The sequence below is a fragment of the Vigna radiata genome, chromosome 2 (genome assembly GCF_000741045.1).
Source record: "Vigna radiata var. radiata cultivar VC1973A chromosome 2, Vradiata_ver6, whole genome shotgun sequence".
Classification (NCBI taxonomy): domain Eukaryota; kingdom Viridiplantae; phylum Streptophyta; class Magnoliopsida; order Fabales; family Fabaceae; genus Vigna; species Vigna radiata.
Genome location: NC_028352.1, coordinates 638,718 through 666,095, shown reverse-complemented (window position 1 = coordinate 666,095; position 27,378 = coordinate 638,718). Strand labels below are relative to the sequence as shown.

General features: G+C 32.4%; 4 protein-coding genes across 9 annotated transcripts; 1 reads left to right on the top strand and 3 right to left on the bottom strand.

Moving 5' to 3' along the window:
• Positions 1-4,574: 4,574 nt before the first annotated feature.
• Positions 4,575-6,871, top strand: LOC106778051 (NADPH-dependent aldo-keto reductase, chloroplastic). Its single transcript, XM_014665942.2, has 5 exons — positions 4,575-4,812; positions 5,061-5,236; positions 5,576-5,819; positions 5,911-6,090; positions 6,184-6,871. Exons 1-5 carry the CDS (start codon positions 4,693-4,695, stop codon positions 6,409-6,411), a joined length of 948 nt encoding a protein of 315 aa, XP_014521428.1. The 5' UTR covers positions 4,575-4,692; the 3' UTR covers positions 6,412-6,871.
• A 594-nt stretch (positions 6,872-7,465) lies between these two features.
• Positions 7,466-16,868, bottom strand: LOC106756544 (choline/ethanolaminephosphotransferase 1). Of its 4 annotated transcripts, none has more exons than XM_014639017.2 (19): positions 16,629-16,868; positions 15,668-15,859; positions 15,235-15,244; positions 15,089-15,139; positions 14,791-14,868; positions 14,047-14,122; positions 13,933-13,955; positions 13,750-13,850; positions 12,854-12,948; positions 12,686-12,754; positions 11,721-11,790; positions 11,182-11,245; positions 11,067-11,107; positions 10,871-10,955; positions 9,704-9,766; positions 9,133-9,191; positions 8,985-9,037; positions 8,060-8,132; positions 7,466-7,786 (listed from the first exon to the last, which is right to left on the bottom strand). In XM_014639017.2, exons 2-19 carry the CDS (start codon positions 15,802-15,804, stop codon positions 7,765-7,767), a joined length of 1,170 nt encoding a protein of 389 aa, XP_014494503.1. In that variant the 5' UTR covers positions 15,805-15,859; positions 16,629-16,868; the 3' UTR covers positions 7,466-7,764. The 4 variants fall into 4 exon arrangements, with proteins under 4 accessions (XP_014494503.1, XP_014494501.1, XP_014494502.1 ...); XM_014639015.2 differs by having other exon boundaries at positions 15,668-15,854; XM_014639016.2 differs by having other exon boundaries at positions 15,668-15,851.
• Positions 16,869-17,975: 1,107 nt separating this feature from the next.
• On the bottom strand, positions 17,976-24,414 carry LOC106756568. 3 transcript variants are annotated; one of them, XM_014639042.2, is made up of 16 exons: positions 24,075-24,414; positions 23,914-23,997; positions 23,683-23,756; positions 23,509-23,542; positions 23,016-23,074; positions 22,520-22,634; positions 22,250-22,287; positions 21,721-21,818; positions 21,542-21,597; positions 20,686-20,962; positions 20,469-20,581; positions 19,932-19,988; positions 19,351-19,416; positions 18,988-19,062; positions 18,441-18,527; positions 17,976-18,327 (listed from the first exon to the last, which is right to left on the bottom strand). In XM_014639042.2, the coding sequence occupies exons 1-15, from the start codon at positions 24,210-24,212 to the stop codon at positions 18,474-18,476; spliced, it is 1,338 nt and encodes a 445-aa protein (XP_014494528.1). In that variant the 5' UTR covers positions 24,213-24,414; the 3' UTR covers positions 17,976-18,327; positions 18,441-18,473. The 3 variants fall into 3 exon arrangements, with proteins under 3 accessions (XP_014494528.1, XP_014494529.1, XP_014494527.1); XM_014639043.2 differs by having other exon boundaries at positions 17,976-18,294; XM_014639041.2 differs by having other exon boundaries at positions 17,976-18,283; positions 24,075-24,412.
• A 562-nt stretch (positions 24,415-24,976) lies between these two features.
• On the bottom strand, positions 24,977-27,368 carry LOC106755702 (F-box protein At5g07670). Its single transcript, XM_014637906.2, has 2 exons — positions 25,981-27,368; positions 24,977-25,577 (listed from the first exon to the last, which is right to left on the bottom strand). The coding sequence occupies exons 1-2, from the start codon at positions 27,171-27,173 to the stop codon at positions 25,307-25,309; spliced, it is 1,464 nt and encodes a 487-aa protein (XP_014493392.1). The 5' UTR covers positions 27,174-27,368; the 3' UTR covers positions 24,977-25,306.
• Positions 27,369-27,378: the final 10 nt, after the last annotated feature.

Sequence of the window (27,378 nt, the reverse complement as noted above, 5' to 3'; positions counted from 1 at the left end):
ATATATATATATATATACACACATACATGTATATATATAGAGGCTCATTATTTGTTTTGGTCCAGGCTACCGGCCCATTACAAAATCAAGAATTTTTGTATTTCTGTGCTTTATGTCAGAAAATTTAAGTATCTTATATTTGGGTGTATTTTTCTATTTATAAATAAAGTGGTTATAAATTATATATTTTTAATTAAGAATATAATATTTTAGTTACAAAATACAAATATAATAATAAAGTATAAATTTATTCATCTTATACTAAAATATCTTTTATATTACTGTTAATTAAATCAAAATTTCTTATAAGACTTAAGTTCAATTCATCTATGAACTTATAGGCTTTGGATTAGCCTTTAGAATCAAATCTCATAAGATTAGGACTGCACAGTCACTATTAATAAAAATTTAATATTTTTAACTACATTAATTAATTATCTTACCAGTGTGTTCTAAGTATTATTTAAGGAAAAATGATAAACTGATAAAATGACATAATTAGTTTTTAAAACGTTCAAAAAATTTCTTTATATTAGTCTCTCAATATTAATAAATATATCAAAGAATTAAATTGATGGATGTGATACTTTAGAAATTAAATTAACGACTTATTAGAATTTAATAAGCAATAATCAATCTCGTATATACCAATCAATGATGTTTGCGTATAGCTTATTCATTAATGAATAGAAATTATAATTAGGGCGGAATACGACTTTTTCACTTTTAATAAATTTTCAGTCTTTTATCATATGAAATTTTGTTACGTTATTAAATCTAGTACATCTTCAAATAAATTAACATATCTATTATACATTATTTTAATCAACAACATTGTGGTTGTCATTTATAACATCCATTGACTTCACAAATTATTACAAACTTTTTCAATATATTCCTTCATATTCATTACTTACGTAATATATAATTCAGACTTTTTTATTTTAAGAGAAAAAAATCTAGACTAATATATAATCTTGAAGAATGTAACAATTTCTTCGTTAACTACTTCTTCGGAAGTATTAACGATTATTTGTTTCTATTAAGAAAATTGGAATATTATAGGGTTAACAAAATTGAAATTCACTTTAATAGTTAAAACTATTGTGAATGTTTAAAGTGAACTGAATTTAAAATTAGTTCAAATAAATTTAATTGAATTATCTGTTGTTTTATCAAATTACATTGTATTAAATTATATTTTGTTTCATAAATTATGTTGAATTTTCTTTTTAAATTTGAAAATAAGAGAAAAATTAAAACTCAATGGTCATATTCGATTATGTTGACTAAATTCGGTTTATTAAGTCAAATTTTAATAAATTTTGATTGAGTTAATTTAGTCAAATTTGATTGAATTTTAGTTGTGATCGATTTGGTGAAATTCGGTTTAGGAATACTCATTCGAATTTGATCAAATTTTGATCGTGGTCGATTCTGTCAAATTCGACTAAATATCAGTTGGGGTCGATTCAATTAAATTTGGTTAGTGTCAACTCGGTTGAATTAAGCCAATATCAATTCAACCGAATTCAATCAAATTTTAACCAGGACCGACTTGATCAAATTTAAACAAATTTTGACCATGACTCAGTTAAATTCAAGTGAATTTTAGTTAAAATGACTCACCTAAATTTGACCAAATTTCGATTGTGATCAATTTTATTGAATTTAACCAAATTTCAATCGTGATTCAACATGACTCGTCTTGACTTTGGAGTGATGTGTCTATGTATAACTATACATTTTATAAAAGAAAAATAGTTAAGTTAATGGACAATTAACAAGGTTTAGATTTTCAAAACTAAACTACAAAATGGTCCAATTTAATTGAGTTCAATTCCTGGGTTAATTTTTTATTTAACATTTACACCGTTATAGGTGGCATAGATTAAAAATAATATATTTTATTATATTAAAATTCAAACAAATACGGTATATTTTTATTCAATTTACTTGTCTTTCATGATTGTTTCTTATTCTAAAAAAAGAAAAAATCTGCACAAACATAATATATATATCTGAAATGAAATTAATATAAAACTTTCGGGTAATGATTTTAAACGATTTTATCTCTCGTAATCTGATGACTCCAATCGAAAAGCTTTCAACAGCTGTCCTTGATTATGTGCTGAAATTGAGAAGATTACAGAAACTAACAGTGTTCTGAAACAAATCAAGAACAAAACTACAAAGATCGATTATGGTGGATGAATATATCCAAACACGATTTACAGTATCAAGCAAATATCAATAAGAAATTTACTAATGGATTTATCTTGTCACATATATCCCCTAACACACTATCAAATGCACGTGCCAAGAATCATCAAAAACAACAACATATGACGGTGTACACCGACACAAGTACATTTATTTCGTACAATTTCCTTCTAATAATAACTATTATTCTAATTTTCACTTACTTAGATTTTAGATTTCCAATCCCCATATATGATTATCAGATTCTCTTCTCTGTTGGAATTAACCAAAAAAATAATATATTTAGGGTTTGAAATTTTGCAGGGCACAGCTCAGACCCTCCACAGAGATTTTGCCACCAAAGGAAGGTGATGCCATTAATAAAGATAGATTTTTGGAGAAAAATAAAGTCAACGGAGATGTTGACTTGGATGATAAATGATTAGTATAAGGGTTGACTATGGATATATTAAAGAAAATGTTGAAAAGATGGAGTTGTAGTGAGGAAGAACAAAATCTTTGGTCTCACATGACATGATTTTAACAACTATTGTGACGGTGTTCTTAGTATTCTTAATCTTTCTTTTCCACGTACCACGGAACACATAACCTCAAAATATATCATTCAATCTACCTTTTATCTCTTTCTCTAACTTCTTTTGTGTTTAAAATCTTAAATTTCACTCTCACTCACACTGTCCAAATGGTTAATATGAATTTCATGTGTGTTGTTGTCATATGATCATAAAAATATGAATAATGATACTTTAACAATATTTAACACTATTTATATATCATTTTGTTATTAGTTCATGATGATGTTTATAATTATTATTATAGATTATAAAATAATTTTAAACCAATAAAAAATGACGAGTAGATAATATTAAAATATTATAAAAAATATCATTATCCTAAAAATATATACCATTCATCCTTCCATTGGTTGATTAAATATATGAGTTGAATGAAAAACCACATTATATATACATATAAGTCCATAATTCATAGATTTTAATGAAAATAAAAAATAATGATTTTTTATTTTAAAGGGATTAAAAGAATATAAATAATTTACGAAAACAAAACTAAAATCCATTCATTTTAGTGGGAAAAAACATATTTAATTCAATAATTAATTTTCAAAAGGCTATCACACATTGACTTATAGGAAAATTTAAATTTTTTTTTATATAAAGTGTTATATTAAAACTTTGCTGACTTGTATAAAAAGACACATAATCGTAAGCCTAATTGAAAATTTCAATTTGTAAGTTATCTTTATTAAAATATATATTATAACATATGTTCATATTTTCTCTGTTGCCAAACATATAGCTAATTTCGTAGTCTTGAAATAATTGTATCAACTTAATCAGTTGACACATTAAATAGTTTATTACATAAAAGATAATCTCCACCTATAATTTTCTTGAAATACTTCTAAAATTTTCAGTGTTATAATTATAGAACACTTTAAGTAAATAATTAAGAAAAATCAAAAGATTTTAAATGTGTTTAGCTATGAATAAAATGTGATAATGATATATATATATAACGACGTCGACCATTGTTATTTAATTGTGCCAACCCAAGGATTAGAGTTTTGACTTGATATATAATGTGGGTAAGGTGTCTGAGAAAATGTCTCTGAAGAGAATGAAGACCAATGTTAACTGAAAGAAACAATTTCATTGAGGCATGTTGGAGATAGTGGTAAGCAACAGAAACATATATAAATCTCAATGCAGTTTTATATTTTCTCAGCAAAGTCAACTCTACCAGAGATTGAAAGAAAAGACGTCTCTGTCATGAATTAAAAATATGGTATGGTTTGACAATTTTGCATGTCAAAAGATAGTTTATTTGTTCAACATATTGGTTGCCCACAAAACCCAGCATTGAAGAAAGTTGAGTTTCATGCACCCACAGCCCCACAGGGTAGAACATCGCATTTAATGGTTTTAATTATTGTCGAAATTATGCATTGCAGAGAAGACTTTGTGTATTTTGAGGATAATCAAATTGTTGAAGTGCCAACTCAGTGACCGACCCTCAGAGTTCAGAGTATGCACGTTATTATCTTTTGCATTATAAAAATAAGAATATGGTATCAGCTTCCTATGAGAGATTAAGGTACTATAACTTGCTTTTGGAGGGTGGATTGGGTCATTAATAAAATCCCAAGAGACAGGGAAGATCACCCATGCTTTGATTTGCATTCTCAATAATTCATTTTAACTCTGAGACATCTGTTATCTCTTCAACAAATAATATATATATATATATATATATATATATATATATATATATATATATTTGTGTATTATATCATTAACTTAGAGATGTTCCTAAAGCCTTCAAACATAAACTATAAACTAAGTAGTTAGAATGGCTTGACCCCTAGAATCTATATATATAGCCAAGGTTGAAGACATTAGCATTGTGGCAAAAGTTAGAAAAACACAAACACAGAAAAAGACAGACACAATGAGGAGCAATCATGTGCGTTTGAACTGTGGCATTACAATGCCTCTTATAGGATTAGGCACTTATTCCTTCCCAAATGATAGGAACACAACAGAACTTGCCGTCCATTATGCCCTTGAGGTACTAACCATATACTTTTTATATTTACATATGTCTGTGTGTGTGTATATATATATATATATATACTCACACATATACATACAAATATGTGTATATATATTTATTGTGCTTTGTGGAACCCCTTTGGCCTTTGTTTTGGGATTTTCTCTTTTTTCAGTTCTGTCTCCTATTTCAGTAAATCTGTTGCTTGCTGTTAGACAAAGGGAGAAAAACTTGATGGTTTTGTGTGTATATTTTTACATGTGCAGATGGGTTATAGGCATTTTGACACAGCAAAAATATATGGTTCTGAGCCAGCACTGGGCAAGGCCTTGAATGAGGCAATCTGCGAGGGAGTAGTGGAGAGAGAAGACATTTTCTTAACGTCAAAACTGTGGGGGAGTGATCACCATGATCCTGTTTCTGCATTAAAACAAACTCTAGAGTAAGCAAATAGAATCTTTGAAGATGTAAAATTGCATGCCTCTGGCTTTACAGGGGAAATTTTCAGATACAGCAGATTTTTCTAAAGCATATAACCTAAAGTGCATGTGGTGTATCATCATTACCAAAATAAAAATCTCAGGGGATAATAAAAACAATGGAGTAGGGTTGTGGCAAAGAATAAGTGAATACTGAATCTTGTCATGTCCTACAAGTGGAGATATAGGAAACAACTATGTGACAGAATCTTTTTAAATATCAGAGAGAATTACTTAATTTTGAAGCATGGGAGGAAATCTAATGTTGATTTTGTTGTTTTTGTTTAATTGATGGAAAACAGGAATCTGGGTATGGAGTACCTAGACATGTACCTAGTGCACTGGCCAGTGAAATTGAAGCCATGGGTTAACTACCCTGTACCTAATGAAGATGACTTTGAAAAGTTGGAGCTTGAGAAGACATGGGCAGGGATGGAGAAATGCCTTGAAATGGGGTTGTGTAGGTGCATTGGGGTTAGTAATTTCTCTAGCAAGAAGATTGAGTCCTTATTGGATTATGCTTCTACAACTCCAGCTGTAAATCAGGTGAGTTAGCAAAGTAAAATGTTGAGGGGCATTTTTATAGTATTTATCATTGTCAAGACACAGTATCCCAATATATTGGAACATAATATAGGTGGAAATGCATCCAATGTGGAGGCAAGAAAGGCTTAGAAAGACCTGTGGGGACCACAAGATCCATGTGAGTGCTTATTCACCACTTGGTGGACCAGGGAATGCATGGGGATCAACGGCTGTGGTTAATCACCCTATCATCACATCAATTGCTCTCAAACACAGAGCAACTCCAGCACAGGTGAGACTCAACCATCATATGTGAATTTTATAGTTAGTGGAATCAAAAGTTTTATACGGTTAACATGAATATTTTTCGCTTTCATTTTTGAAGGTTGCATTGAATTGGGGACTATCAAAGGGCTCAAGTGTGATTGTCAAAAGCTTCAATCAAGAAAGAATGAGGGAAAATATGGGATCGTTTGATCTGAGATTGGATGATGAAGATATGTTGGAGATTGAGAAATTAGAGGAAATGAAGATTATGAGGGGGGAGTTTCACGTTAATGAAACCACGAGTCCCTACAAAACCATTGAAGAACTTTGGGACGGTGAAATTTGAAGCCAAAGACAAGGTTGTGTTCATTTACACCACAGGGGAAGAACGGAATTGAAGAAAAATTTGTTTCAACTGAAACGTTTAATGTCTTCATTTCTTAACCCTGGTTTAGAATGATCATAACAAAAGGAAAAAAGAAAGCACGTATTTTTTACAGCTAAACTTGCTTTTGCAATGAAATTTACTGTAACTATATTTTGCTTTCTTTTGCCGCAATTGTCATTTTTAAAATTTTAAAGTTTGTAACTCCAAGCCTAAGTATTGATTATTAAGTTCTTGCGTGAGACACCAAAATATGAACTAAATTATCGAAACAGGAAAACTAAATAGCCCAAAGAATTTGAATCCTCGTGTGTTGTTTAGCAAAATAATTTTCAGAGGACTAATAATATCTGTTACTTTTTATCAAGGACTAAACAGAAAAGGAGAAAAATCTGAGTAACTAGACAACTTAGGTATTCATCCCAAAGAGAAGCGTCCACTATTATTATCGATCAATGTCGAAGTTGTAGACAATTAACAATGTAGCTAATGAAAACATCTCTAACCCACATTCAAATATATATATATATATATATATATATATATATATATATATAGGGTTAAATATGTTTTCTTCGATTTTAGTCCCTCTTTCAAACTAAGTTACAATTTAGTCATTCAACTTTAGAAAACTCTTGTTTTAATCCTTTTTACCAAATTTTTTTAACTTTATTTACTGTTTCAAACACGTTTCATTATAGTATTTGAATTGTTTACACTATTTGACACATTTTTGCTTCAATGTTAATTGAGAAATGCGTTTAAAACAGCAGATAAAGTTAAAAAAATTTGGTAAAAATGACTAAAACCAGAGTTTTCTAAAATTGAAGGACTAAATTGTACCTTAATTTAAAAGAGAGACTAAAACCAAAATCGACCCAAAGTATAAGGACTAAAAACACACACACACACACACACACACACACACATATATATATATATATATATATATATATATATATATATATATATATATATATATAAAGAAAATATTCAGATTTTGTTACATTCAAAATTAAAATAAATATTATAGTGGTTGAATTGAAACAATCAACAAATAGATCTCCTAGTCTATCTGTGACTCAGCATATAATTACTAGCTCCAAGTTAGTTCAAATTTGTCAAATAAAGCAAAATTAGTACTGACCAAAGCCTGGCCAGAATTTGGCTTGACTCGCAAGCTGAAAAGGAAAAAAATATAATGACTCAGCAAGACAAAGCAGAAAGACTGCTACTTTCTAGACTGAAATTGACAATTTAAAATCTAAAATCACTAGTTCGTAAAGGCAAACGTAAAGAAAATTCTGGGTAGATTCAAGCTTCCTTCCTTGTTATCCTGCAAGTGAATAAAAGGTAAGAGTTAGTCTCATGCCATTGTTCTTGAGAAAAATTGGGTATTGATAAAAGCAAGGATCGATCTATGTACTAACAAAACAGACTTCATAAATCAGACTTCATAAAATGATTTAAGGAAATTGTTCTCATACAAAACAATTTTTCTTTTACATGAACTAACAATAAATCAGACTTCATAAAATGGCAATGATTTAAAGGGAGCAACAAATGCCAAATTCTACATGCATACTAACATAATGATTGGTAATTTTACCTGAAACAATATATTCCCAGGGCATTGGTAATTTCATGAATGACTGATGTGGCAAAATGCAAGTAAAGTGCCACTGTGTTCATAGAAACAGAAGAATCCTTGAGTAAAACAAATAGAGTCATAGGGCTAGTATAAAGAAATTATATATTTACTCAACCTCAAGTGTTAGTCTAAACAAAATTTAACTCCAGTAAGGCACAGCACAGCAATGCTGATGTATCAATTTTTCATGATCGTAATAGTCTGTTAATACTTTATAGTAATTCTTAGTAAGATGAGCTGCTTTATGTTATAAGAAAAGCAATACAAGCCATAAATAATCATAAATAAACATTTGATACAAAAAGCATAATAGTCAAACAGTGGTGTATCCTACATATTTGTGGTGTCAACTCTTTTTGATAATTTCAAAATGTATTTTTGCATTGTATCTGAGGATTTTGGTGAAATTATTTTTCTAGAAATAATTTTTTTATCATTAATATTGTGGAAAATAAATATAATATGTTCAAAGACAACCATAGTTAGGTTATGATAAAGTCTACTTAGCCAATTTATGGTGGTCTTCTATGTTCAGGTTATTGAGCCTTTGTGTTTCCTTGAGGAGACGATGTTTATCCTTTTTTCTACTGTACCTGTTTCTTTCTCTTTTTAAAGAATATTTTGCTTTAGAAAGTAATTATTGAACACTCACATGCTAATCTATACCTAGAAAGAGAAACAGAGAGAAGTGAAGAGATAGATAGATGACATGAAAAAAGAGAGAAATAACGAGTTTCTTGTGAGTTGTATAGGCACTACTATTTAGATGTCAATATATGACTACTAATTAACTGTCCTAACGCCTAATAAAAATGACAAGTGTCAATATATAACTACCCATTCACTTTCCCAACTACTAAGAAAAATGAGAAGGCAGTTGTACCTGAAAATGCACAGTAACCAAGAAGAACTAGTCTCTCATCTAATAAAGGAACCCTTCAAAGATATATATAAATGAGTTTTAGAATAAGAAGCAAACGAACATGAAAAGCATAAACTAACGAAATTTAGAATGAAAAGTCAGTCCATACCCGTCATTCAGCCTTGATGCAAGAACATTAGCAATGGCCAATGGGAGATACACGAGGGACTGAACAAAATAAATAATGCTTATACCAATTATCTTAGTGTAATAAAAACAATAACAGTCAATCACTGAAATGGAATCATCTAAGTGTTTTCTGCCATGGTTTTTGTAATTCCACCAATGATGGACAATGACCATTAATATTTATCTCTAAACAACAATATTAATGTCGTTATACCACTAAATACATGCTCGATAATATAAAAATTTATTATATGAAAATTCAATCCAGAAATTTTCCTCCAAAAAATGCATGACTTAAACTTTTATCGTATGAAGGATTCTTATTTGAATTTTATTCTTAAATGCTTCAAAGAATCTTAAGAGATTGAGACTCGTACTATCTGAGTTTTATAGCTAGAGTAAAACATATATGAAAGTGAAGTTTACTGAAAGAGTGGGCAACTTTTGAACCGTATCATCATCGTGTTTTAATAGTTTTAAAATGAGGACAACAATAAAGCCAAGCATCTTAATAAAGTAATTCAGTATGGAACATTTACGCAAAAACATACCACGCACATGCCAGTTTTTAGACCCTTAGGTTCGTCACATAAATGAGCCAAAATCATCCTCCCCTGTAAAATTAAGCTTCCTTCATAAAGACCAACAATACATGGAGTTGTATATAAAAGGAAGCTAGCAGCAATATATATAAAAGGTTCTAAACAGACTGCATGAAGATGAACTTGTGCTTACTAAGAATATATTTTTTTCAAATTCATGATTTGTGTTGCAAATAGGGATTGGGATAAAATATCCTAATATCTCTTAGTAATTAGTAAGCATATCGCTAGAATCTACACATTCATTTCAGGACATTTTATTTCCTTTTTTAAGAGAATGTGATTGTTATTAGAAAACATATCCCTAGAATCTACACATTCATTTCAGCACATTTTATTTCCCTTTTCAAGAGAATGTGATTGTTATAGGAGCTAAGAATGTCATTATTATGATTGTAACTAATAAAATATTTCTTTTATCCCTCCGATATTAGGTCGGTATCAAAGCTCCTGGCAACGAGGGTTCTACTTCCACCATTGCCACCACCGGCCACTGCCACCCTTGAAAAACTGGTGAGACAGAAAGTATTTGTTTTTCTCAATAGTTGAGGTGAAATTTACTCCTGTGGGCCATAATGATCTTCCAAATGTGGTCGGTTCCTACTGGTTTGATGGATGAAATTATTTGTAGTGGAGTCAATACATTCTGAGGATTCTAAAAGGAGGGTAAGGATTAGATCACCTCCATGGCGGAGAATCGTGGTCAAATGAACTTAATTTTGAGGTTTGGGATAATGAAAATTCACTAGTGGATAAGAGAAAATTATATGTTTTATACCTCCGCTAAGAAGTTTATGATGACCTAAATAACACCTGTTCTTTGAAAAATGATTTTGTTGCTGGCTATGACATTCGAAGTAGGGTGCTTAATAACAAACCGAGTTCTCTCTCTATATTGTAATATATATCGGAATGTATCATAATGATCTTTCAAATGTGGTGGGTCCCTACTGGGTCAACGGTCAAAATTATTTGCAGTGAAGTCAAGTATATTTGGAAGAGTATATTATAATGACCTTCCAAACAGGGCATAAAAAAACCTGAATGCCGCTATAAAAATTGAAAAGAAAACAAGAAAAGCCAACAACTTTTCAAATTTAAACACAATTGCCATACCACAAGGTATCCAAAAGTAAGTCCTGTCCCAATAATAACTAAATGTGGATATCTCCCCATGATGTCAGATGGTGACAAATAATCCCTGCACCAAAAATCACCCAAGTGCTTATAGAAAGTAAAGAATAATGGAATAATGTGCATATCGTTTAAAAAACTAAGTAAAAATTTTACGCATCTTGAGTTGAGTTTATACCACATAAGAACTCCTCCCACAAGTACAACAAATGGGTAAAGCTGCTCAAGAACAAATACATTAATAAAGCATCCAGATTTTAGAAGAATATCATCATATGTAAAAAATATATTACCATTGCCAGTGCAAGTGGCATGCTTCCATTCCTTGCCTTCACAACCTTATAAACATTGGTAACACTGCATGTAACACCAAATGAACATAACGAGAAAGAAGAATGATGTAATACTACACATGTCTTGAGATTATAGGGTTTAAGGAAGTAAAAAACGAATAGACTCTAAATTATAGGATAATAGATTAATATTGTGACAAAAAGCACTTCGCCCTATTTCTATAAATGGTATTTAAGTGGCTTTAAAGCCTCATCTCTGCTCAGAAGATCTTGTGCAACCACTTCCATTAATGTTGAATATACTTGTGCAACAACATAGGAAGTTACTTTCTATATTCAAACAACCTTGTTCTCAGTTTCACTCAATCATCAATGCCGAAAATAACTAGTACCAAAATAACAACCAAATGGTATATAGTTCAACATAAATGAAAATGAGACACTAGAGTTGGAAACATTGAACAAATTTTGGGCCAAGGAGAAGGGGGTATTGCACATGCTAAACAATTTTGAACATTAATAATTTTAGCTATACGTACTTGCATGTAACCGTCGGTGTAACACCAAAAGCTATCATTAAAAACAAAACAGCTTTGAATGTTGGAATTCCTGAAATGCAGAAAAGAAAAATAAAAATCAAGTTACTTATCCAAAACAACGATTATAAATACACCAACAATCTTTATTACAATGAACTATACAGGACAAGCAAATGAACCCATTTTATGTTATTTGAACCAAACAATCTTAACTTCACTTTTATTAGACAAGTATGCAAAAATGAATAGATATGATTGTGTTTGGCTAGCTTCTTATGTCATTTTCAATTTACATGCTTGTATTAATAAAGAAAGTCCACTTTAAGTCCAAAGTAAAATCACATTACTTAATCTCAACAAAAAATTATAAATTCATCGTAAGAGAATTCGTGCTTCATAGATTGCATACTTCATTGATAAGTGTATCCAAGAGTAGATATGGATAAGTGTCGAATACATATACATGACGCAAAGTAAAGTATCATGCATCATATCTATCAATATATTCACCATATGATCTTAGTTCATAAATATAACTACTCAAGAAAAAGAAAGATGCCCAAAAGAGTTAATGAGAAATGAAGACTTCAACTAAAAGGCTGTAAGTAAATATGGCAAATTTAAAGAGTCCAGTTAGGCGAATGCAAATGATTTATGCACTCGCAAAAATATGTTCTTTATGGCTATTTACCCAAATCCCAAGCTCATATAACACAAGCAAGCATCTGAGCGGACAAGGACATCTTGCCATATGGTAAAGATGAACATGCAGAATTAAAAGTTTGATTGAAAATGAGGCCACATTGCAGTAAATCCAAAATTGTTTCATGTAAAAGTCAATCAAATGTACAAACAGTTTTGTCTTAATTCCAAAAATTACATTTTATGTTATGTATGAAACCTGGAAAAAGGTATAACAACTACCACAAATAGCAATATAGACTATATAATGAAGGACGTCTTACCTTCGAGATAAGGAAGCCAACTTAAAAATGGCAAAGACTTTCCAAATGGCTGAGCCCACCACTCAGCACCTATATAATAAAACAATAAATAATGATATAAACAACAGCAAACACAGGATTCTTATCAAATTTAGTAGCTGTGTGTAGAAACATAACAAAAGTCCATACCCACGATAGCAGTGAAAAAGTGACAGATGTATATTATCATCAGACCCTCTGTAGGCCCATTTATAACAGGCAGTATAAGTGTGTTGGTGAAGTAGCTGCATCCAAAACAACATTTAGAAGAAATCAATATTCCTAGGCGTCTAATAACATATGTGAAATATGATATTAAAATATAAAATTAAATATGTTTTTAGTTCTAGCGAAATCGAATTTTGTCCCTATCCAAAACTTTATACCACTTTCAACCCCATACCTTACTAATGCTGGATAAAGTCTTCGTCAACCAACAATGTTAAACATTTGGAGATGTGGTAAACAGAGTTGCACAATGGATTAAACTTGTAGTTCCACGTGGCTGTTTTAGTGTTGACATAGTGCCCCCTCATAGCTTAGAGATGGTGGACCTAGAGATGGGGATTAGGATGGAAGGCAGTGGATAAGTGATGAGGCTGGTGGGGGTTACAGTGGCAGGCTTGGAGTTGATGAGCTTGGTGATGGTGAACCCAGAGGTGGTGGTTATGGAGGCACCCAAAATGCTAATGCGTGCACATGGACCTACAACTTTAATCCACTGTGCAACATCATTTACCACATCACTAAATGTTCAACATCATTGGCTGACAGAGACTTCATCCATTCATTAATAAAGTATGGAAATGAAAGTAATATAAAGTTTAGGATAAAGACAAAATTCAATTTTGTATGAAAGTTACATAATAAACCCTAAAATATATAATCACACCAGAATTCTATATTTGTGATTTTACACAAGGGAAGAAACCAGCTTAAGAATAAGAAATATTTTATTACAATACACGAATACAAACGGCACAATGCAAAATATAGCAATATCATATTACATATCATCCATATATTAATTGAACATGATAACTTACTGCTCCCAGGTTGCACCATAAAATGTAATTGCAGATATTAACCACCACCAGAAAGTACCTCTTCCACACATGGCTGTGCTCCCAAAAGCCAATGATTCAAACTGAAAACAAGTTATCATATATGACAGCCTTTAATCTCTTCCAATCACTTAGAAATAATAGCCAAAGTTAAAAGAGGCATACCGTACAAGCAAGTGCATCACACCCTGCAGATAAAGTTGAAAGTTTCTTCATTAATAACAAAAAAGTAAGCATAATGAAAAACAATCAAGTAAAAAACACGAGCAAGAAAATAACCATGATCAAAGAGCTCCCCCAACGGGCTTGAGGAATTTGTTCGTCTAGCTTGCTTCCCATCAACAGCATCAAATGTCTAGAGCAGCCAGACACACAAACATATAAGAAGACAATAAAATAAGTAAATAATGGAAACTTGGTCATGTAGTAAAGATCTTCCACAGATAAACCATATGAATATTGCTTAGCTGTCGTGGCATAAACTGATCATGGAACAACTAAACATAGTAAGATATATATATATATATATATATATATATATATATATATATATATATATATATATATATATATAATCAGAAAGGCAATGTGGAAAACATTAAAAACAAAGAGTTCCAATGTTGATTGCCTTTTTGGGAAATTTAACTGCAATATGAAACAGAAAGTCAGATGTAAACATCCAAGGGTAAAATTTTTAAATAATATCACAATCATAATATAAGAGGCTTCAATTCAACCATCAGAGCACTAGGTTCATACATCTAAAAGATTCAGTAACTCAAATCATTCAGACTCGTGCAAACAACACCATTATAATCAAGATTCAAGAAACCAGTAGAGGTCAAATATTATGCACATCAAATGAGATCACAATTCAAGGCAACTTATTACCACATAAGTAAAATTTATCTCACTTGGTTGCCATCAAGGCAGCAAAACAGGGCTACCCAAAATAAAGATTGAAACCAAAGTCAAAGAGAGTGAGAACTTGGCAAGTACTGCACGACAAGTATTTTATCCTACCTGGTATAAAAACAGAAGTAGTCCATGGGCAAAATGAACCCATCTTGGAGGAGCTGAGTCCAAATGTGGAGAGTATATCTGAAAAATAAATAAATAAATTTATGTACAATGTATCTAGGAATTCACTGTTTCAATACAGCCGCTATATCAAAATTGCCTACCTTGATCATGTAAAGGACAGTTCCACAAAAGAAAGTATCAATAATGCATAAAAGTAACCAACAATCTTAAATATGCTTAATATACTATGACTTTAATTTTGGAAGTAGGAAGAACAATGGACTCAAGTTTCACTTACATAACCAAGCAATGCAGACACTAATAAGAACATGAATCCCATAAGAGTTATCTGCAATCAAAAAATTTATAGATTTCTTAGCGCCAATTTAAATGCTTAAGAAAACAACAGGTAACGCTACAATAAGAAAGGAGGCAAAGGTGTACCATGTTTGGGCTGCGAAGATTTGAAGAATGCCAATATATCATGATAAATAAAACAAAAAGGTATGAGTCAGTATATTCAAAAGTCAAGCTAAAATTAAAAAAATAAAAATAGCTACCTTTTTGCCAAAGAGTAAATGATATTCTTATCAATAACAGTACATATGTACTATATCCAGAAATTTCAAACATACATTTCAATCAGGAGGTGAACTGACTACGATATTATCCAGCTACAGTAGCCCTTAAAAACTATTATTATAATAAATATTTATAAGAAAAGTTCCATGACTTTAATAAAAACACTCAATCTGCTCAAATGAAGTTCATAATATGATTTATCCTTCTTGAATTAAAGAGATGTTTATATATAAACAGATAAACAAGTCAACATAAAACAATAACTTTGTTTCATTCAAATGATAAGAGTACTCACGGCATCCATAGGGGGAAAAAATTAACAAAGCGAGTCCAAAAGGGTTGCAGTACATATTTGGCCACGTATGAATGATCTACTCCACTATACTTATATTTGTGCAAAGCTGTGACACCGTGAGACCCAATATAACCCATTTTCTCTCCGATATAAGCTTCAAGGATATACTAAGCCTTAGCACAACCTGCTAAACTTTGAAAAAGAACAATTAGACCAAATAAATATAGTAATCTGCAAGATGCCCATTTGAAAATTGACAAAAGATTGAATTTGAAGATACAAAAATCAACTTGAACAAATTTGAAAGGAAATCCCAAATGCAAAATGATTAACTGACAAGAAAAGGCCAGAATTATAAAAGTATTTTACACTGAAATGATAGATGTTCTAAGAGATGTCTAAATGAAAAACAAAATTTATCTAAGTAGGTAAAAGAAACAATCCCATTAAATAAAACAAAAAATACATATAAAATTCCATCAAAGAAGAAAAATAAAAGCTAAAAATTAAACAGTACTTAGCAGCCGTATTTGAAACAAAGCACTCAAACTATAATAAGTAATCATGTTAGAAAACCAAGTTTCGTATTATTTATTCAGGCTAGCACATAAGGCATTCCTTAAGGGCACTTAGCAGTAAGCAGCTTACAATTATGTAAAGTGAACATTGTAATAGTTGTTTTGACCACGAAGGTATGCTTCATTAGCTATTGTATTTTAAAAAATGAATACAAATATGGTCGGATATTTTTCTGTTAACTGTTTGTCTTCATTTCCTAGTCCATTATCCGATAGAGCATGCATTTTAAACTCGCTTTTAGTGTAAACTCGGTAGAGTCCGAAGTGAACTCGGTGATCTCGCTTAAACTCGCGACTTCGGTACCCAGATGGCGAGTTTGAAGTATATCCCCAAAACAGAAGCCACCATAGTCGTTTGGTGTGAGAAACTGAAGAAAACTCACCTAATGTAGGATTTCACTTCTGCATCCGCTTTTGTGTTCGTTCTTAGCTTAATCACCGTGCGGTCGCGTCTCCTTGCTGCGTTGTTGTTCACTTGCCGCTCGACGCGCCGTCGTTAGCTCGTCGCTCTCCACGCCGCCGTTCGCTTGCCGCTCGATCGCGTCTCGTTTGTTGTGCTGCAGCGTTTAGGAAGGAAGGAAAGTGTCACTGTGTAGAGGAAAAGAGTTTTATTGTTTTGCATCTTTTAAGAAAGGAAAGTAATATGATTTATATTATATTATTTATAATTTATTCTTTCAATTGAATTATTGTTTCAACTTTCATGGAATCAAATATAAAAGTGGAAATATTTATTGGTTTATGAGAAAGTTATTAAAGCACATTTCAGTATTTTTTATTTATTTTATTTTCGAAAAGTTATATCCTCTTTTCATGATTCTAATTTTACCTTTTATTTTTATGCTATAGTTTGGAAAAGTTATATTCTAATGGGAAGGTACATTTTAATTCTATTGTTACTTTTTTTACTTTTAATTGTTTAAAATCTAAAAGCTTTATGAGAATATTAAAAGTCAATCAAATAATTTCCACTTATATGCTTAAACTTTACTAATATCTCCAAAAAAACATATTTTAAAAATACCTAAAAACTAAAACAAAACTCAATAAATAAGATAAAGTGCATTAAGAATTGTTTATTTTAAGTTGAAAAGAAAATACTACAAATTTCAATAATAGATAGAGTTAATATGTGTTAGATACATAAAAAAAAATTAATTTAATTGAGTTAAAAACTTATATATGTTTATTTTTAAAATTTAAAAATCAAAATATATTAAAGTTTTGAATATTAATGAATTATAATTTTGTGTTGTAGTTAAAAACTAAATTCATATTTAACTATTAATACAATAGAATGAAAAGTTGTATGTGGTAACATGATTTTTGAAGGTTGCATTGAATTTTCTTAGAATTTTAAATTTATCGTTGTAACTGTTACCATAACTGTTTTCTTTGTCTTTTTTATTTTAGTAAATATTTTTTCTTATGATAATTATGTATTCACTAGTTTATAATAAAGAACTTGATGCCTTCTGACATGTTAATGCGTATAAAGAAGTACTCAAAGGAATAAAGTAAAGATCCTACCTAATGAAATAAAAAAAAATAATGATTCTTTTTTTATCTAAATTTTTTTCATTTATTTAATACTATCTTTACGTTTTTTTTATTATCTTTTTTTTAAAAAAATACAAAAGTTTACATTTTTGTAACTATTTTATTCATGTATCTATCAAATAAATGTAAAAGGACTCAGAATTTTTCTCCATCAGAATTTTTCTGATAAATAATTTGAAAAGGGAAAAACCATTATATGAAATCAAATAGCACATAAAAGGACTCAGAGAATGCCCAGGCAGCCCTAAACGCAAAGGAACCATGAAATTCATCTTTACAACACATGATCGTACAATTAATTTGGTAGCAAATGTTGATAATGCAATAATTACGTCGATTTATGAACTCCCCACGCCATGATCTCGAAAAATCAGATATAGCAAAGACCGTAATGGCGATCAGCTTGAAAATGTCCCTGATTCCCTTTTCATTTTAAAGTTATTCTCCACAGCATCCAATTTACAACGTGCAGTTGAATCTACAAAGCATCTTTCAGTAATTGGTGAAGTAATTAATACATGCCTACCCCAAAAATTCAAACCATTGACCATTAATTAGATCAATGACTCTCTAATTGTGCAAATACTTTAGAGAAGACAAACAAAAGGTTAAATTTAACAGTCGTAACTTCATACCTGTCAAAATTGGAAGCGATCATTATACATGGATTATGCTGCAGCTACTTGTGTTGTAACATTTTCATTGATACCTTGCTCGATGCACTGAAAGAAATTTCAAGTCATTTCAGAAGTAAAGGAATATAGGATCGATCTTATGATGCCAACAAAAGGCTTTAAGAAACATGTAAAAAATATCAAACCTGTAATTGGGTAACTCCAATTTGTGAAAGATATTACTAAGAAAAAAATGCAATGCATTTTCAGTCGGGAATAGTAACTAAAGTCACTAGCTTTTTAGTCCGTACATGCTACCATCATCATACAAGAATGTATACAGGTTTCTTTTACACCAAAATATGATAACGAGACAAATGTAAAAGGATTTAAGGCATAAAGTTGATTCAGGAGGATATCATATGATCCTCTTTCTCCGGATTCCTTTTCTCTTTTTTAATAAACTTCCTTCGTCAATCATAAACCGATATTGAGTATTATTGACTAGAGTATAGATATACTCTAAGACTAACGAAAATCCTAATGTCGCATCTGATAATTTTTTTACCTGAAGAAGGTAACCATGCAACCAATCCAATGTTTGAGGAAATGTTGTTGCCGATACGTTGACCACAGTCAACCCCTGTAACATCAAATGGCAAGATTTTAAGAAAATAATCACAGATGATACAAATGTAAATTAAAGTTATGAAAATGGCAGGATTAGTGAATAAAATTTTGTATCTTCAGTTTCCCGTTCATTAGTTAATACTTCATCAACAGAGCAAGTAAATATAGAACAATTTGAATTGGAAAAATGTTAAGTGTCATGCTTATCATCAAATAAAATAACTGTCAATATACTGGAAAGAAGGATTTTCCACTTGCATTTCCAGTAATGAATAATGTCACAGTATACTTTTGAACATACCTGTGATGTGAACGAGCACAGATAATCCTGCATGGTTTTCAAATTGGCCATAAGTTTCTCATTATCCTGTAAATGAACAACAAAATTCAGATTATTCTCAATCTACAAGAATCTACATCATATAGAAAGAAATCTTGGATCATAAACTGTTACTCAATGCCCTCAAATTTTATGCTTCTGTTGATAGCTCAGAATCCTTTTGTAAATAATCTAACACTTCTTGTTAATTTACTTATTTCCAGTCATTCTCCTCTTGATAATCACACTGAAAGCTAGGATTCTTCAATTAATTGTTATAGATTCCTTTCTTAACAAAGTTTTCTACAAGAGTGAGAGGCTCTTTAACTCCTCTATATGATATGATCATTAGAAGTGGTTTGTCCACAATCACCGTACAGGCCTTTGTTGACTTGTTTTACAAGATCATTTCTTTGGCTTCATTACGCTTATATAATTTCTTACACACCTATCATTATAACAAAATAGATTCCCTTGAAACTCAAAACACAGGAAATACATAGTATCCAAAAGTAAAATACCAGGACCAGGGAATGGGGTTTTAGGTGTAGAAGTTGCTATACCAGATCTGGACATTTGTCATGAAATGTTCTGCTGGAGATCCATTCCTCAAGTAATGCCTGAAAAAAAGGTAACACAAATATCTTCGAGTGATATGACGTTTTAAAGTATACGATGGAATTTTATAAAGAGTTGTGCACTTGACCTAAGTAGTTTGCAAAAAATTCAACGTACCCTTCTACTATTGGCACAAAACTAAACGCAACAATCACGACAACATTTTGGATCACATTTATCGTTGTCTTTTTTGTGCCAATATTACAGTTGCGGTAAATCCATGCATCAACCCTTAAAATATTACTATTATTATTATTATTATTATCATCATCATCATCATTATTTTTATTATTACTATTATTTTCATTTATTATGTTTAAGTCCCCATGCACTATATGAACATCCTAGAGATACACGATGGACCTGTAACCTTGGTTGGATAAACAAAATAAATCCCCAAAGTCCATGCAACAAGTGAAAATAAAAAATCACTTGGTGTATAATTGCTACTTGCGTAAAAGTAATGGAAAAATGGACAAAACCTTGTGATCAAATTCAGCCATCTTCAACACAATAGGCACAATTATTGGTTTGGGGCCTGATTTCTTCTTACTAATGGTAGTTTTCTCAGTCTCCAGTTCCCTAAGAGAAGCAACTGCGTGAAAAAAAAAAAATGTTCATCATCCATATTATGCCTTATCATCTCCTAGTAAGAAACTAATAATCAGCACTATAATATGGCAAATAAAAGAGACTAACCTTTTTGCCCAGGGATACTTACAGAAAGGCCCATGGACGTTATAGAATTTGATACTGCTTCAACCGGATCAGCAGATACTCCTTCATTAGAGCTCAAAATCTTGGAGTCACAGTTAGTCTCATCACTGCTACCCACATGTATATCTTTTAATTGTATGTTAGCATTATCATCCAAAGTCACAACGACTGGATTTATCTCTTTGTTTTCTGACTGTACACCAGAAGGTGACTTATTCTCATCGTCCACTAAATAAATGCTAGGATCCAAATGCATTCCCTGTCATAATGAAAATATAAATAAACAAATTGAACACACACCCAGACAAATATTTTAACCAAATAAAAAAAAGAAGAAAAAGGAATATCAAATTATTAAAAAATTAACTAATTGGACATTTATGTGAAACCAAAGTTAGAACTGAAATTATCATTTATCTTTACAATATTTGATTTCCTCTTGGTATCTCTAAATTGTGATTTTTATTTTTGTTGATAAAAGACAAAATAGTATTACTTGGGGTAACATTTGCCACCCACTCACATACTATATTCTCACATTATCTTTAATCGATATGAAACTCAAGTCCAATGCTATTGGTGAGTGACCATTTTAATGATCTAGAATAGGTTTGACACCATCTTGTAAAGTGGGTTAGGCCTAACTTAATCTTGTAAACTTGGTTTGTAAGGTAAGGATTATTGGAATTGATCATCAATAGATACGTGATTATCTACTCATGGTTAGTATTTTAGGAAGTACACTAATCAAATATGGATTGACCAATCTAAAAATGTTGCAAGGATGTTAAACAGGGATGTACATGGAACCTGCCACTAAACACATGTCCATACATACCTCAATTATAATTGGTTTCCCATCTTTCATTGCCTTCTTCAGATCACCGGCCAAACCTAGAAACCAAATGCCAACTTAATGCATGAAAGCAATCAAGTATAAAATATTCATATCATTAGTTGAAAACCATATTCAATTTATAACGACAGATATATCAAGCTAAAAACAACTAAGAAGACCTTTGCGAACAACCCTGCATTCTCTGCAAAACTCAGTTATTAACTCCTCTGGCGAACCAAATTCTCTAGCCCATACAGGAATTGATGCCAATGGTGCACTGGAAAGAAAATATTCAGATTTTATATACGAGTACTAATTACTTCAGTCAGAAAACTGTCAAGCAAAGAAATGAAAATATTGTCAAGTAAGATTTGTCAATTTCTGTCATGTATGACTTGGTTAGTTGGCCCTTTATATAAAATCAAAGGGAGAATGGTGAAACACAGTATCAAACATTTATACTTAAAGAATCAACATGTAATTGACTGTATATATCAAGAGACATGGGTTTTGTTGAGCAATAATAAACATTATGTTGTGCATATCCAAGAACTTGATTTCAAAAGCAAATAATTTTAGGCCAAAAGTAGCCTTAGTATCATCCCTTACAAAAATACTTGAATAAATAACAGTTCAGACAAACAGAACTTTCAATCAAAGAAAAAATATTAGTCAAGTTAGGTAAAAATAAAGAAGTTCCAGACATACTCTGTTGATGTGCGCAACAATTCATACACCATATCTGTCTATCAAAGTCAACAAGAAAAATGTCAAAATTAATTGCATATAATCTTAAATAAGCACAACAAAATATAGGGACAACTCTCATTAGGTGCCAATTCAGCAGGAAAAAAGAATATAATCTGGTTAGCTAGATACACTGAATTGGAGATACTTTGTTTAACTAGCACCAAACTGAAAGCCCTCATTTTTATATTAAACAAAGATGCAGTTATATTGGAGACATTCAAAGCCTACCTGTAATACATTTGGTAAGTTTAGCCTCTGTGCAAGCTGAGTGGCCATAGTAGACTTCCCAACACAAGCAGTTCCACAGACAAGGATTACTAATGGAACTCTTTGGTGGTGAAATCTGGATAAATGGGGAAAGCATGAAATTGGAAAGATGAAATTTCTATGCGAAAATATATATACTAACATGGAATTGACAACAAGCTTTAATTCTGTTAGATATTGCTAGTCACAATATCTAATATTTACCATATTTATGTGTATTTGCGATATTTCCCTCTATTACTCTTCATTGTAAATATATTACCCTATGTGTATTTTCTACACAAGGGGGAATTACTCCTATACCTAATTTTCACTATATTCAATAAATTCCAATCTAGGCATCATCTTTTACCAATGGAAAATTTGGTCCTTGTTAGAAAATAAGGACAAGACATTGACACAACCACGTGTTTTGGAAGAACAACAATTGTCTCCAACATAAAGAACGCATACTTACCTGGTCATCATCTTGTAGCGATTGATGTACTCATCTCCGTATCCCCGCCGCTCCATAAGCTGCACACGCAGAACCTTTTTAGTACGTATCTATATATTGAATGATTCTCAGTTTTCAAAATGTGAGGAATTTCAGCCATGGTTACTTCATCCCAACAAAAATATTCAACTTCCTCCTATTAAGAGACAGTACTAAGAAATTTCAGCTCCACTTAATTTCAAAATTCAAAACCATTCAACAAACAATTCCGATGACATTTGTATCTGAACAGACATGTCCAATGAATCAATTGACAACATTATTTTTTATACCACTTTCCTGTATAAATAAATATCTAAAGTGAAAATATCCAGGGAAATAGAAGGCATGTGTCATGAAAATATAAGTACACCACTTTACTCTTCAAATAGTAATTGTCCTGTCCACAAAATTCTACTGTTGACATGAGTTCAATTGAAACATGAAAACTGAAAGATGAAAGTTTAACCAGTACCTTAAATAGGTTAACCTCCAAATCAGATTGAGAGCTGCAGCAAAGAAGCAGTGAATTGTTTTTCAAAAGAACTAATTCTATCAAAATTCAGGTGGAGAGAAAAAAAGGAAGGAACAAAAATAAAGAAAAACAACAGCTGAAAAATGGGAAAGTAAGGGATACGAAACAGCGTACACATCTAGAAGGCTGTTGTCTATGAGCAGCTTCTTCAGCTCGAGGGCAATTTTGATAGCTACATGGTTTGGAATCTGAAATAAAGAAGCAAGTAATAGACTATTTGGCAAACTCAACTCCAATTCATAGAAATCAAAACATAAAATATCCAAACAATCCCTAAAGTAACTTAAACAAAAAGAAACATAAATAAATAAATGAATGAAAGAGAAACAGTGGTGATCGAATTACCTTGGTAACCGTGAGCATCCTGCTGAGCAAAAATCTGGAGAGAACGTAGTAGTGATCCGCATTATCACCCAACCACACCTTGACCTAAATGTGAGCAGAATACAAATAAAGAAAGGAAGAGAAAGGAAAAGAGAGAAAGATGGTGAAATTGAAAGCGAGACCTTGACGAAATCGTATTTGGAGGAAGCGTTGCGGGTAGAGAATCTGGCGGAGGGAAAGGCTGGCCGTTGCTTATCGTCGATGTCTTCGCCACTCGCAGGTGAACCCACAACCACTTCCTTTTCTTTCTCCTTCTTCATCGATACACACTACAAAGATCGATATCAACCTTTCGCTTCCAAAGCAATCAACTTTTTCTCCTATATTCTCTTACACTTTCACAATCGAATCAAAATATTAAATTAAATTAACTCCGTTTTTTTTTTAATAATAAACATATTTATCTTAAAGAAACAAAAATAAAGTACTTATTTTTATAAAATTCAGTTAAGAAGAAAAAAAACAGAGCAATATCACAACAAACTTTTCTAATTGTCGCGAAGATGTTTCATGATATTGCAATATCTTAATTTTGTGGAGTTCTCTTTATCCTCAACTGCTAACACCTTAGTCCATGTTGTGCCACGTGTACTCATCAACAGTGTATTAATTTTAGTGTAGTTGAGATTAAATTAATTTAATACCTCCATTTGGTATTAAAAGATTACTTAAATACATATTATTGATAATGATATTTATGTATATATATTCAAATAATTTATAGGTTCAATATTGAGTTACCATTCCCATACCAAAGCCAATTGATCAAATTGATTGTTTCATTTGTTATTGTGGGCTGGGTTCACTGTGCTTGCAAGAAACTAATCAGTATGAACAGTTTCTGTCTATTACATAATTTTTAACATTAAAAATCGAAAAATTCTGTATTAATTTCTCTACTGAGATTTATGAAAAGAAATGCTGAGTTATTTTTTAAGAAAAAATGAAAAACAGACAATGTAATGAATTGTATTTGGACAGGCTGGGCTGTGCAGAAAATGGTATGAAGAAATAAAGACATCCAAACTAAACTACATTCATTAACAACTTTAACTGTTCCACGATATTGACATGTGAACAATCCTAAGAAAAATGTTTAACGGGATTTAGTGCTAAGGCCCACAGATAACGGTACCATGGTCAAAGAGAAAAAGAAGACGTTATTAATTATTATTACTACATTACACCCTTTCTTTCTTGGAATAGTGGAAAACAACAAAGAAAGGAACAAATTTGCACTGTCAACATCTAAGTTAACTGTTATAGAAGTGAATACACATAATTTGGTACAATTTTCACTAGTGTTAGTGAAAATAATATGATTCTAATATAATGGCCTAGATTCAAGATTCAGTCATCGAGCCCTTTTGAAAAATTTACCACCTTTTTTTGCCATGGTTATCCCTGTAACACTGGATTGAAGAAGTGATTTGGTATCAGGGCTCCATCTCAACTCCTTGAGACTGGTAAACAGGGTTGCCAGCGCAGTAGAGATCTCGCACTCCTTTATATTCTTACATGACACTACTCTAAGGCTCTGAAGCTCCTTCCATGAATGAATTACGTGCTCCAAACCTTCTGTCGTTAATAATGAGCACCCTTCCAAGTAAAACAACTTTACCCGCCTGAAGAAATAACAACAGCAAAGCAATATGTAAGAGAAAACAGAACTGTGATTTCAAATAAGTTATAGGTTCAGTTTCTTAGTTTCACACGAGTTTTCATATATGTTAGTAAAATCCAGAATTGAAGGAGTGGAAAGAACATTCCACGATGAGACAGCAGAACAGAACCACTCCAATAACACTGAATCCAAAAGTTATTTGCATTTCACAAAACCAAGATGCCCTGTTTGGAAGACGAGAGTTCAAATCCAATATGCATTGTATCCGAAAACAGGAGAAGGAAGAAGTACAAATTACATGTACCATCTCCCTCCTCATTTTCATCTCTGGTAAGTTCTTGTTAAGAATTTTATGCAAACCTTATCCATAGCAAGTTATATGTAGAAGAGAAAATGGACATTACCTGCACATCATTGCAAATGAGAAGATGCTATTATCCAATCCCCAACAGTCCTGAAGAACAATCTCCCTGACAGCCCTGCACACAGAAAACAGAGCCGAAACGCTCTTCTTATCCCGAAGCTGACATTTCTGCAAATGCAACCTTTCAAGAGCAGAGCAAGAACCCAAATACTCCTCCATTCCAGGATTGGAATCAATCCTCTTACAAGACTGAAACCTCAAAGTCTTTAAATTCTCACAAAAGGGGATAGCAGCAAGCCATCCATCATCCATCTTATGATCAGAAAACGTCAACTCCTCCAACATTAAACAACACTTCCCAATGGCCTTAATCCCATCAAAACTCCCTTCGCACCCACAAAGCTCCAACCTCACCAGCCTCTTGCACCCCTGCGCCAGAATTGTCAAACCAATATCAGAAACCACCGAACTGTAGAGCCCATCAACATGCCCAACGAGCTTCAGAATCTGAAGATTCGCACATGCAGCAATCCCGCGCAGAACGTTGTCGCTGCAGCACTGCAGTTCGAGTTCCTGCAGAGTGGGACACTCCTCCGCGACGCTCAGCAGCCCCATCTCGCTGGCGCCGATGACGTGGAGGCGGCGCAAGTTGGGGCAGCCGGCGGCGAGGGTGGCGAGTCCGTTGTCGATGACTTCGACGGGGAGCATGTTTTCCTCGCAGAAGCACCAATTGGGGGCGAGGTCGGAATGGAGGTGCACGGAGAGGACGCGGTGGCTGAGGAGAATGGCGGAATTACGAGGTGAAATGAAGGCGGCGGAGAGCAAGTCGACGTGGTTGAGATTGGGGAAGCGGTGGATGAGTCTGCCGGAGAGGAGGAAGTTCCAGTCGGAGATTGTGAGGGAGCGGAGGAGACGGCCTTGGAGATTGAGCCAGCGCTTGCAGACAAGAGAGTTGGAGTTTCGCTGAGCGGGGGAGTCGGAGACGAGTGCGAGGATTTTGAGGAGAATCTGGTCGGAGAGGAGAAGGGTTCGGTCGGCGATGGCGACGGCGGGGAAAGGAGAGAGAGTGGCGTCGGCTTTGGCTGCGCGGCGAGGAGAGAGAGAGCGAAGCTTCATTGCCATGACCATTTGGTTTATGGGTTTGGATTTGGTCCATAAGTCTGACCAACGCTTCTTCAATGGCGGAGTGGGAGTTGTAGGGTTTGGGTTCTGATTCTCCGACCGAAACGACATCGTTCTGGGTTGATCACAACGGTAACGAAGATGTTGTGGTTGCGTAAATTTGAAAGAAGGAATGAAAATGTGTAAAGTGAAGAGAAGAGTGCTACTTTTTGTCTTCTTCTAACGGCTTTTAAATTTGGGATTCAATTGAATGGGTCACATCACAGAATAAGGCCTTCTTCAGTTTACAACTAACTGTTACTTCTTCTACATTAAC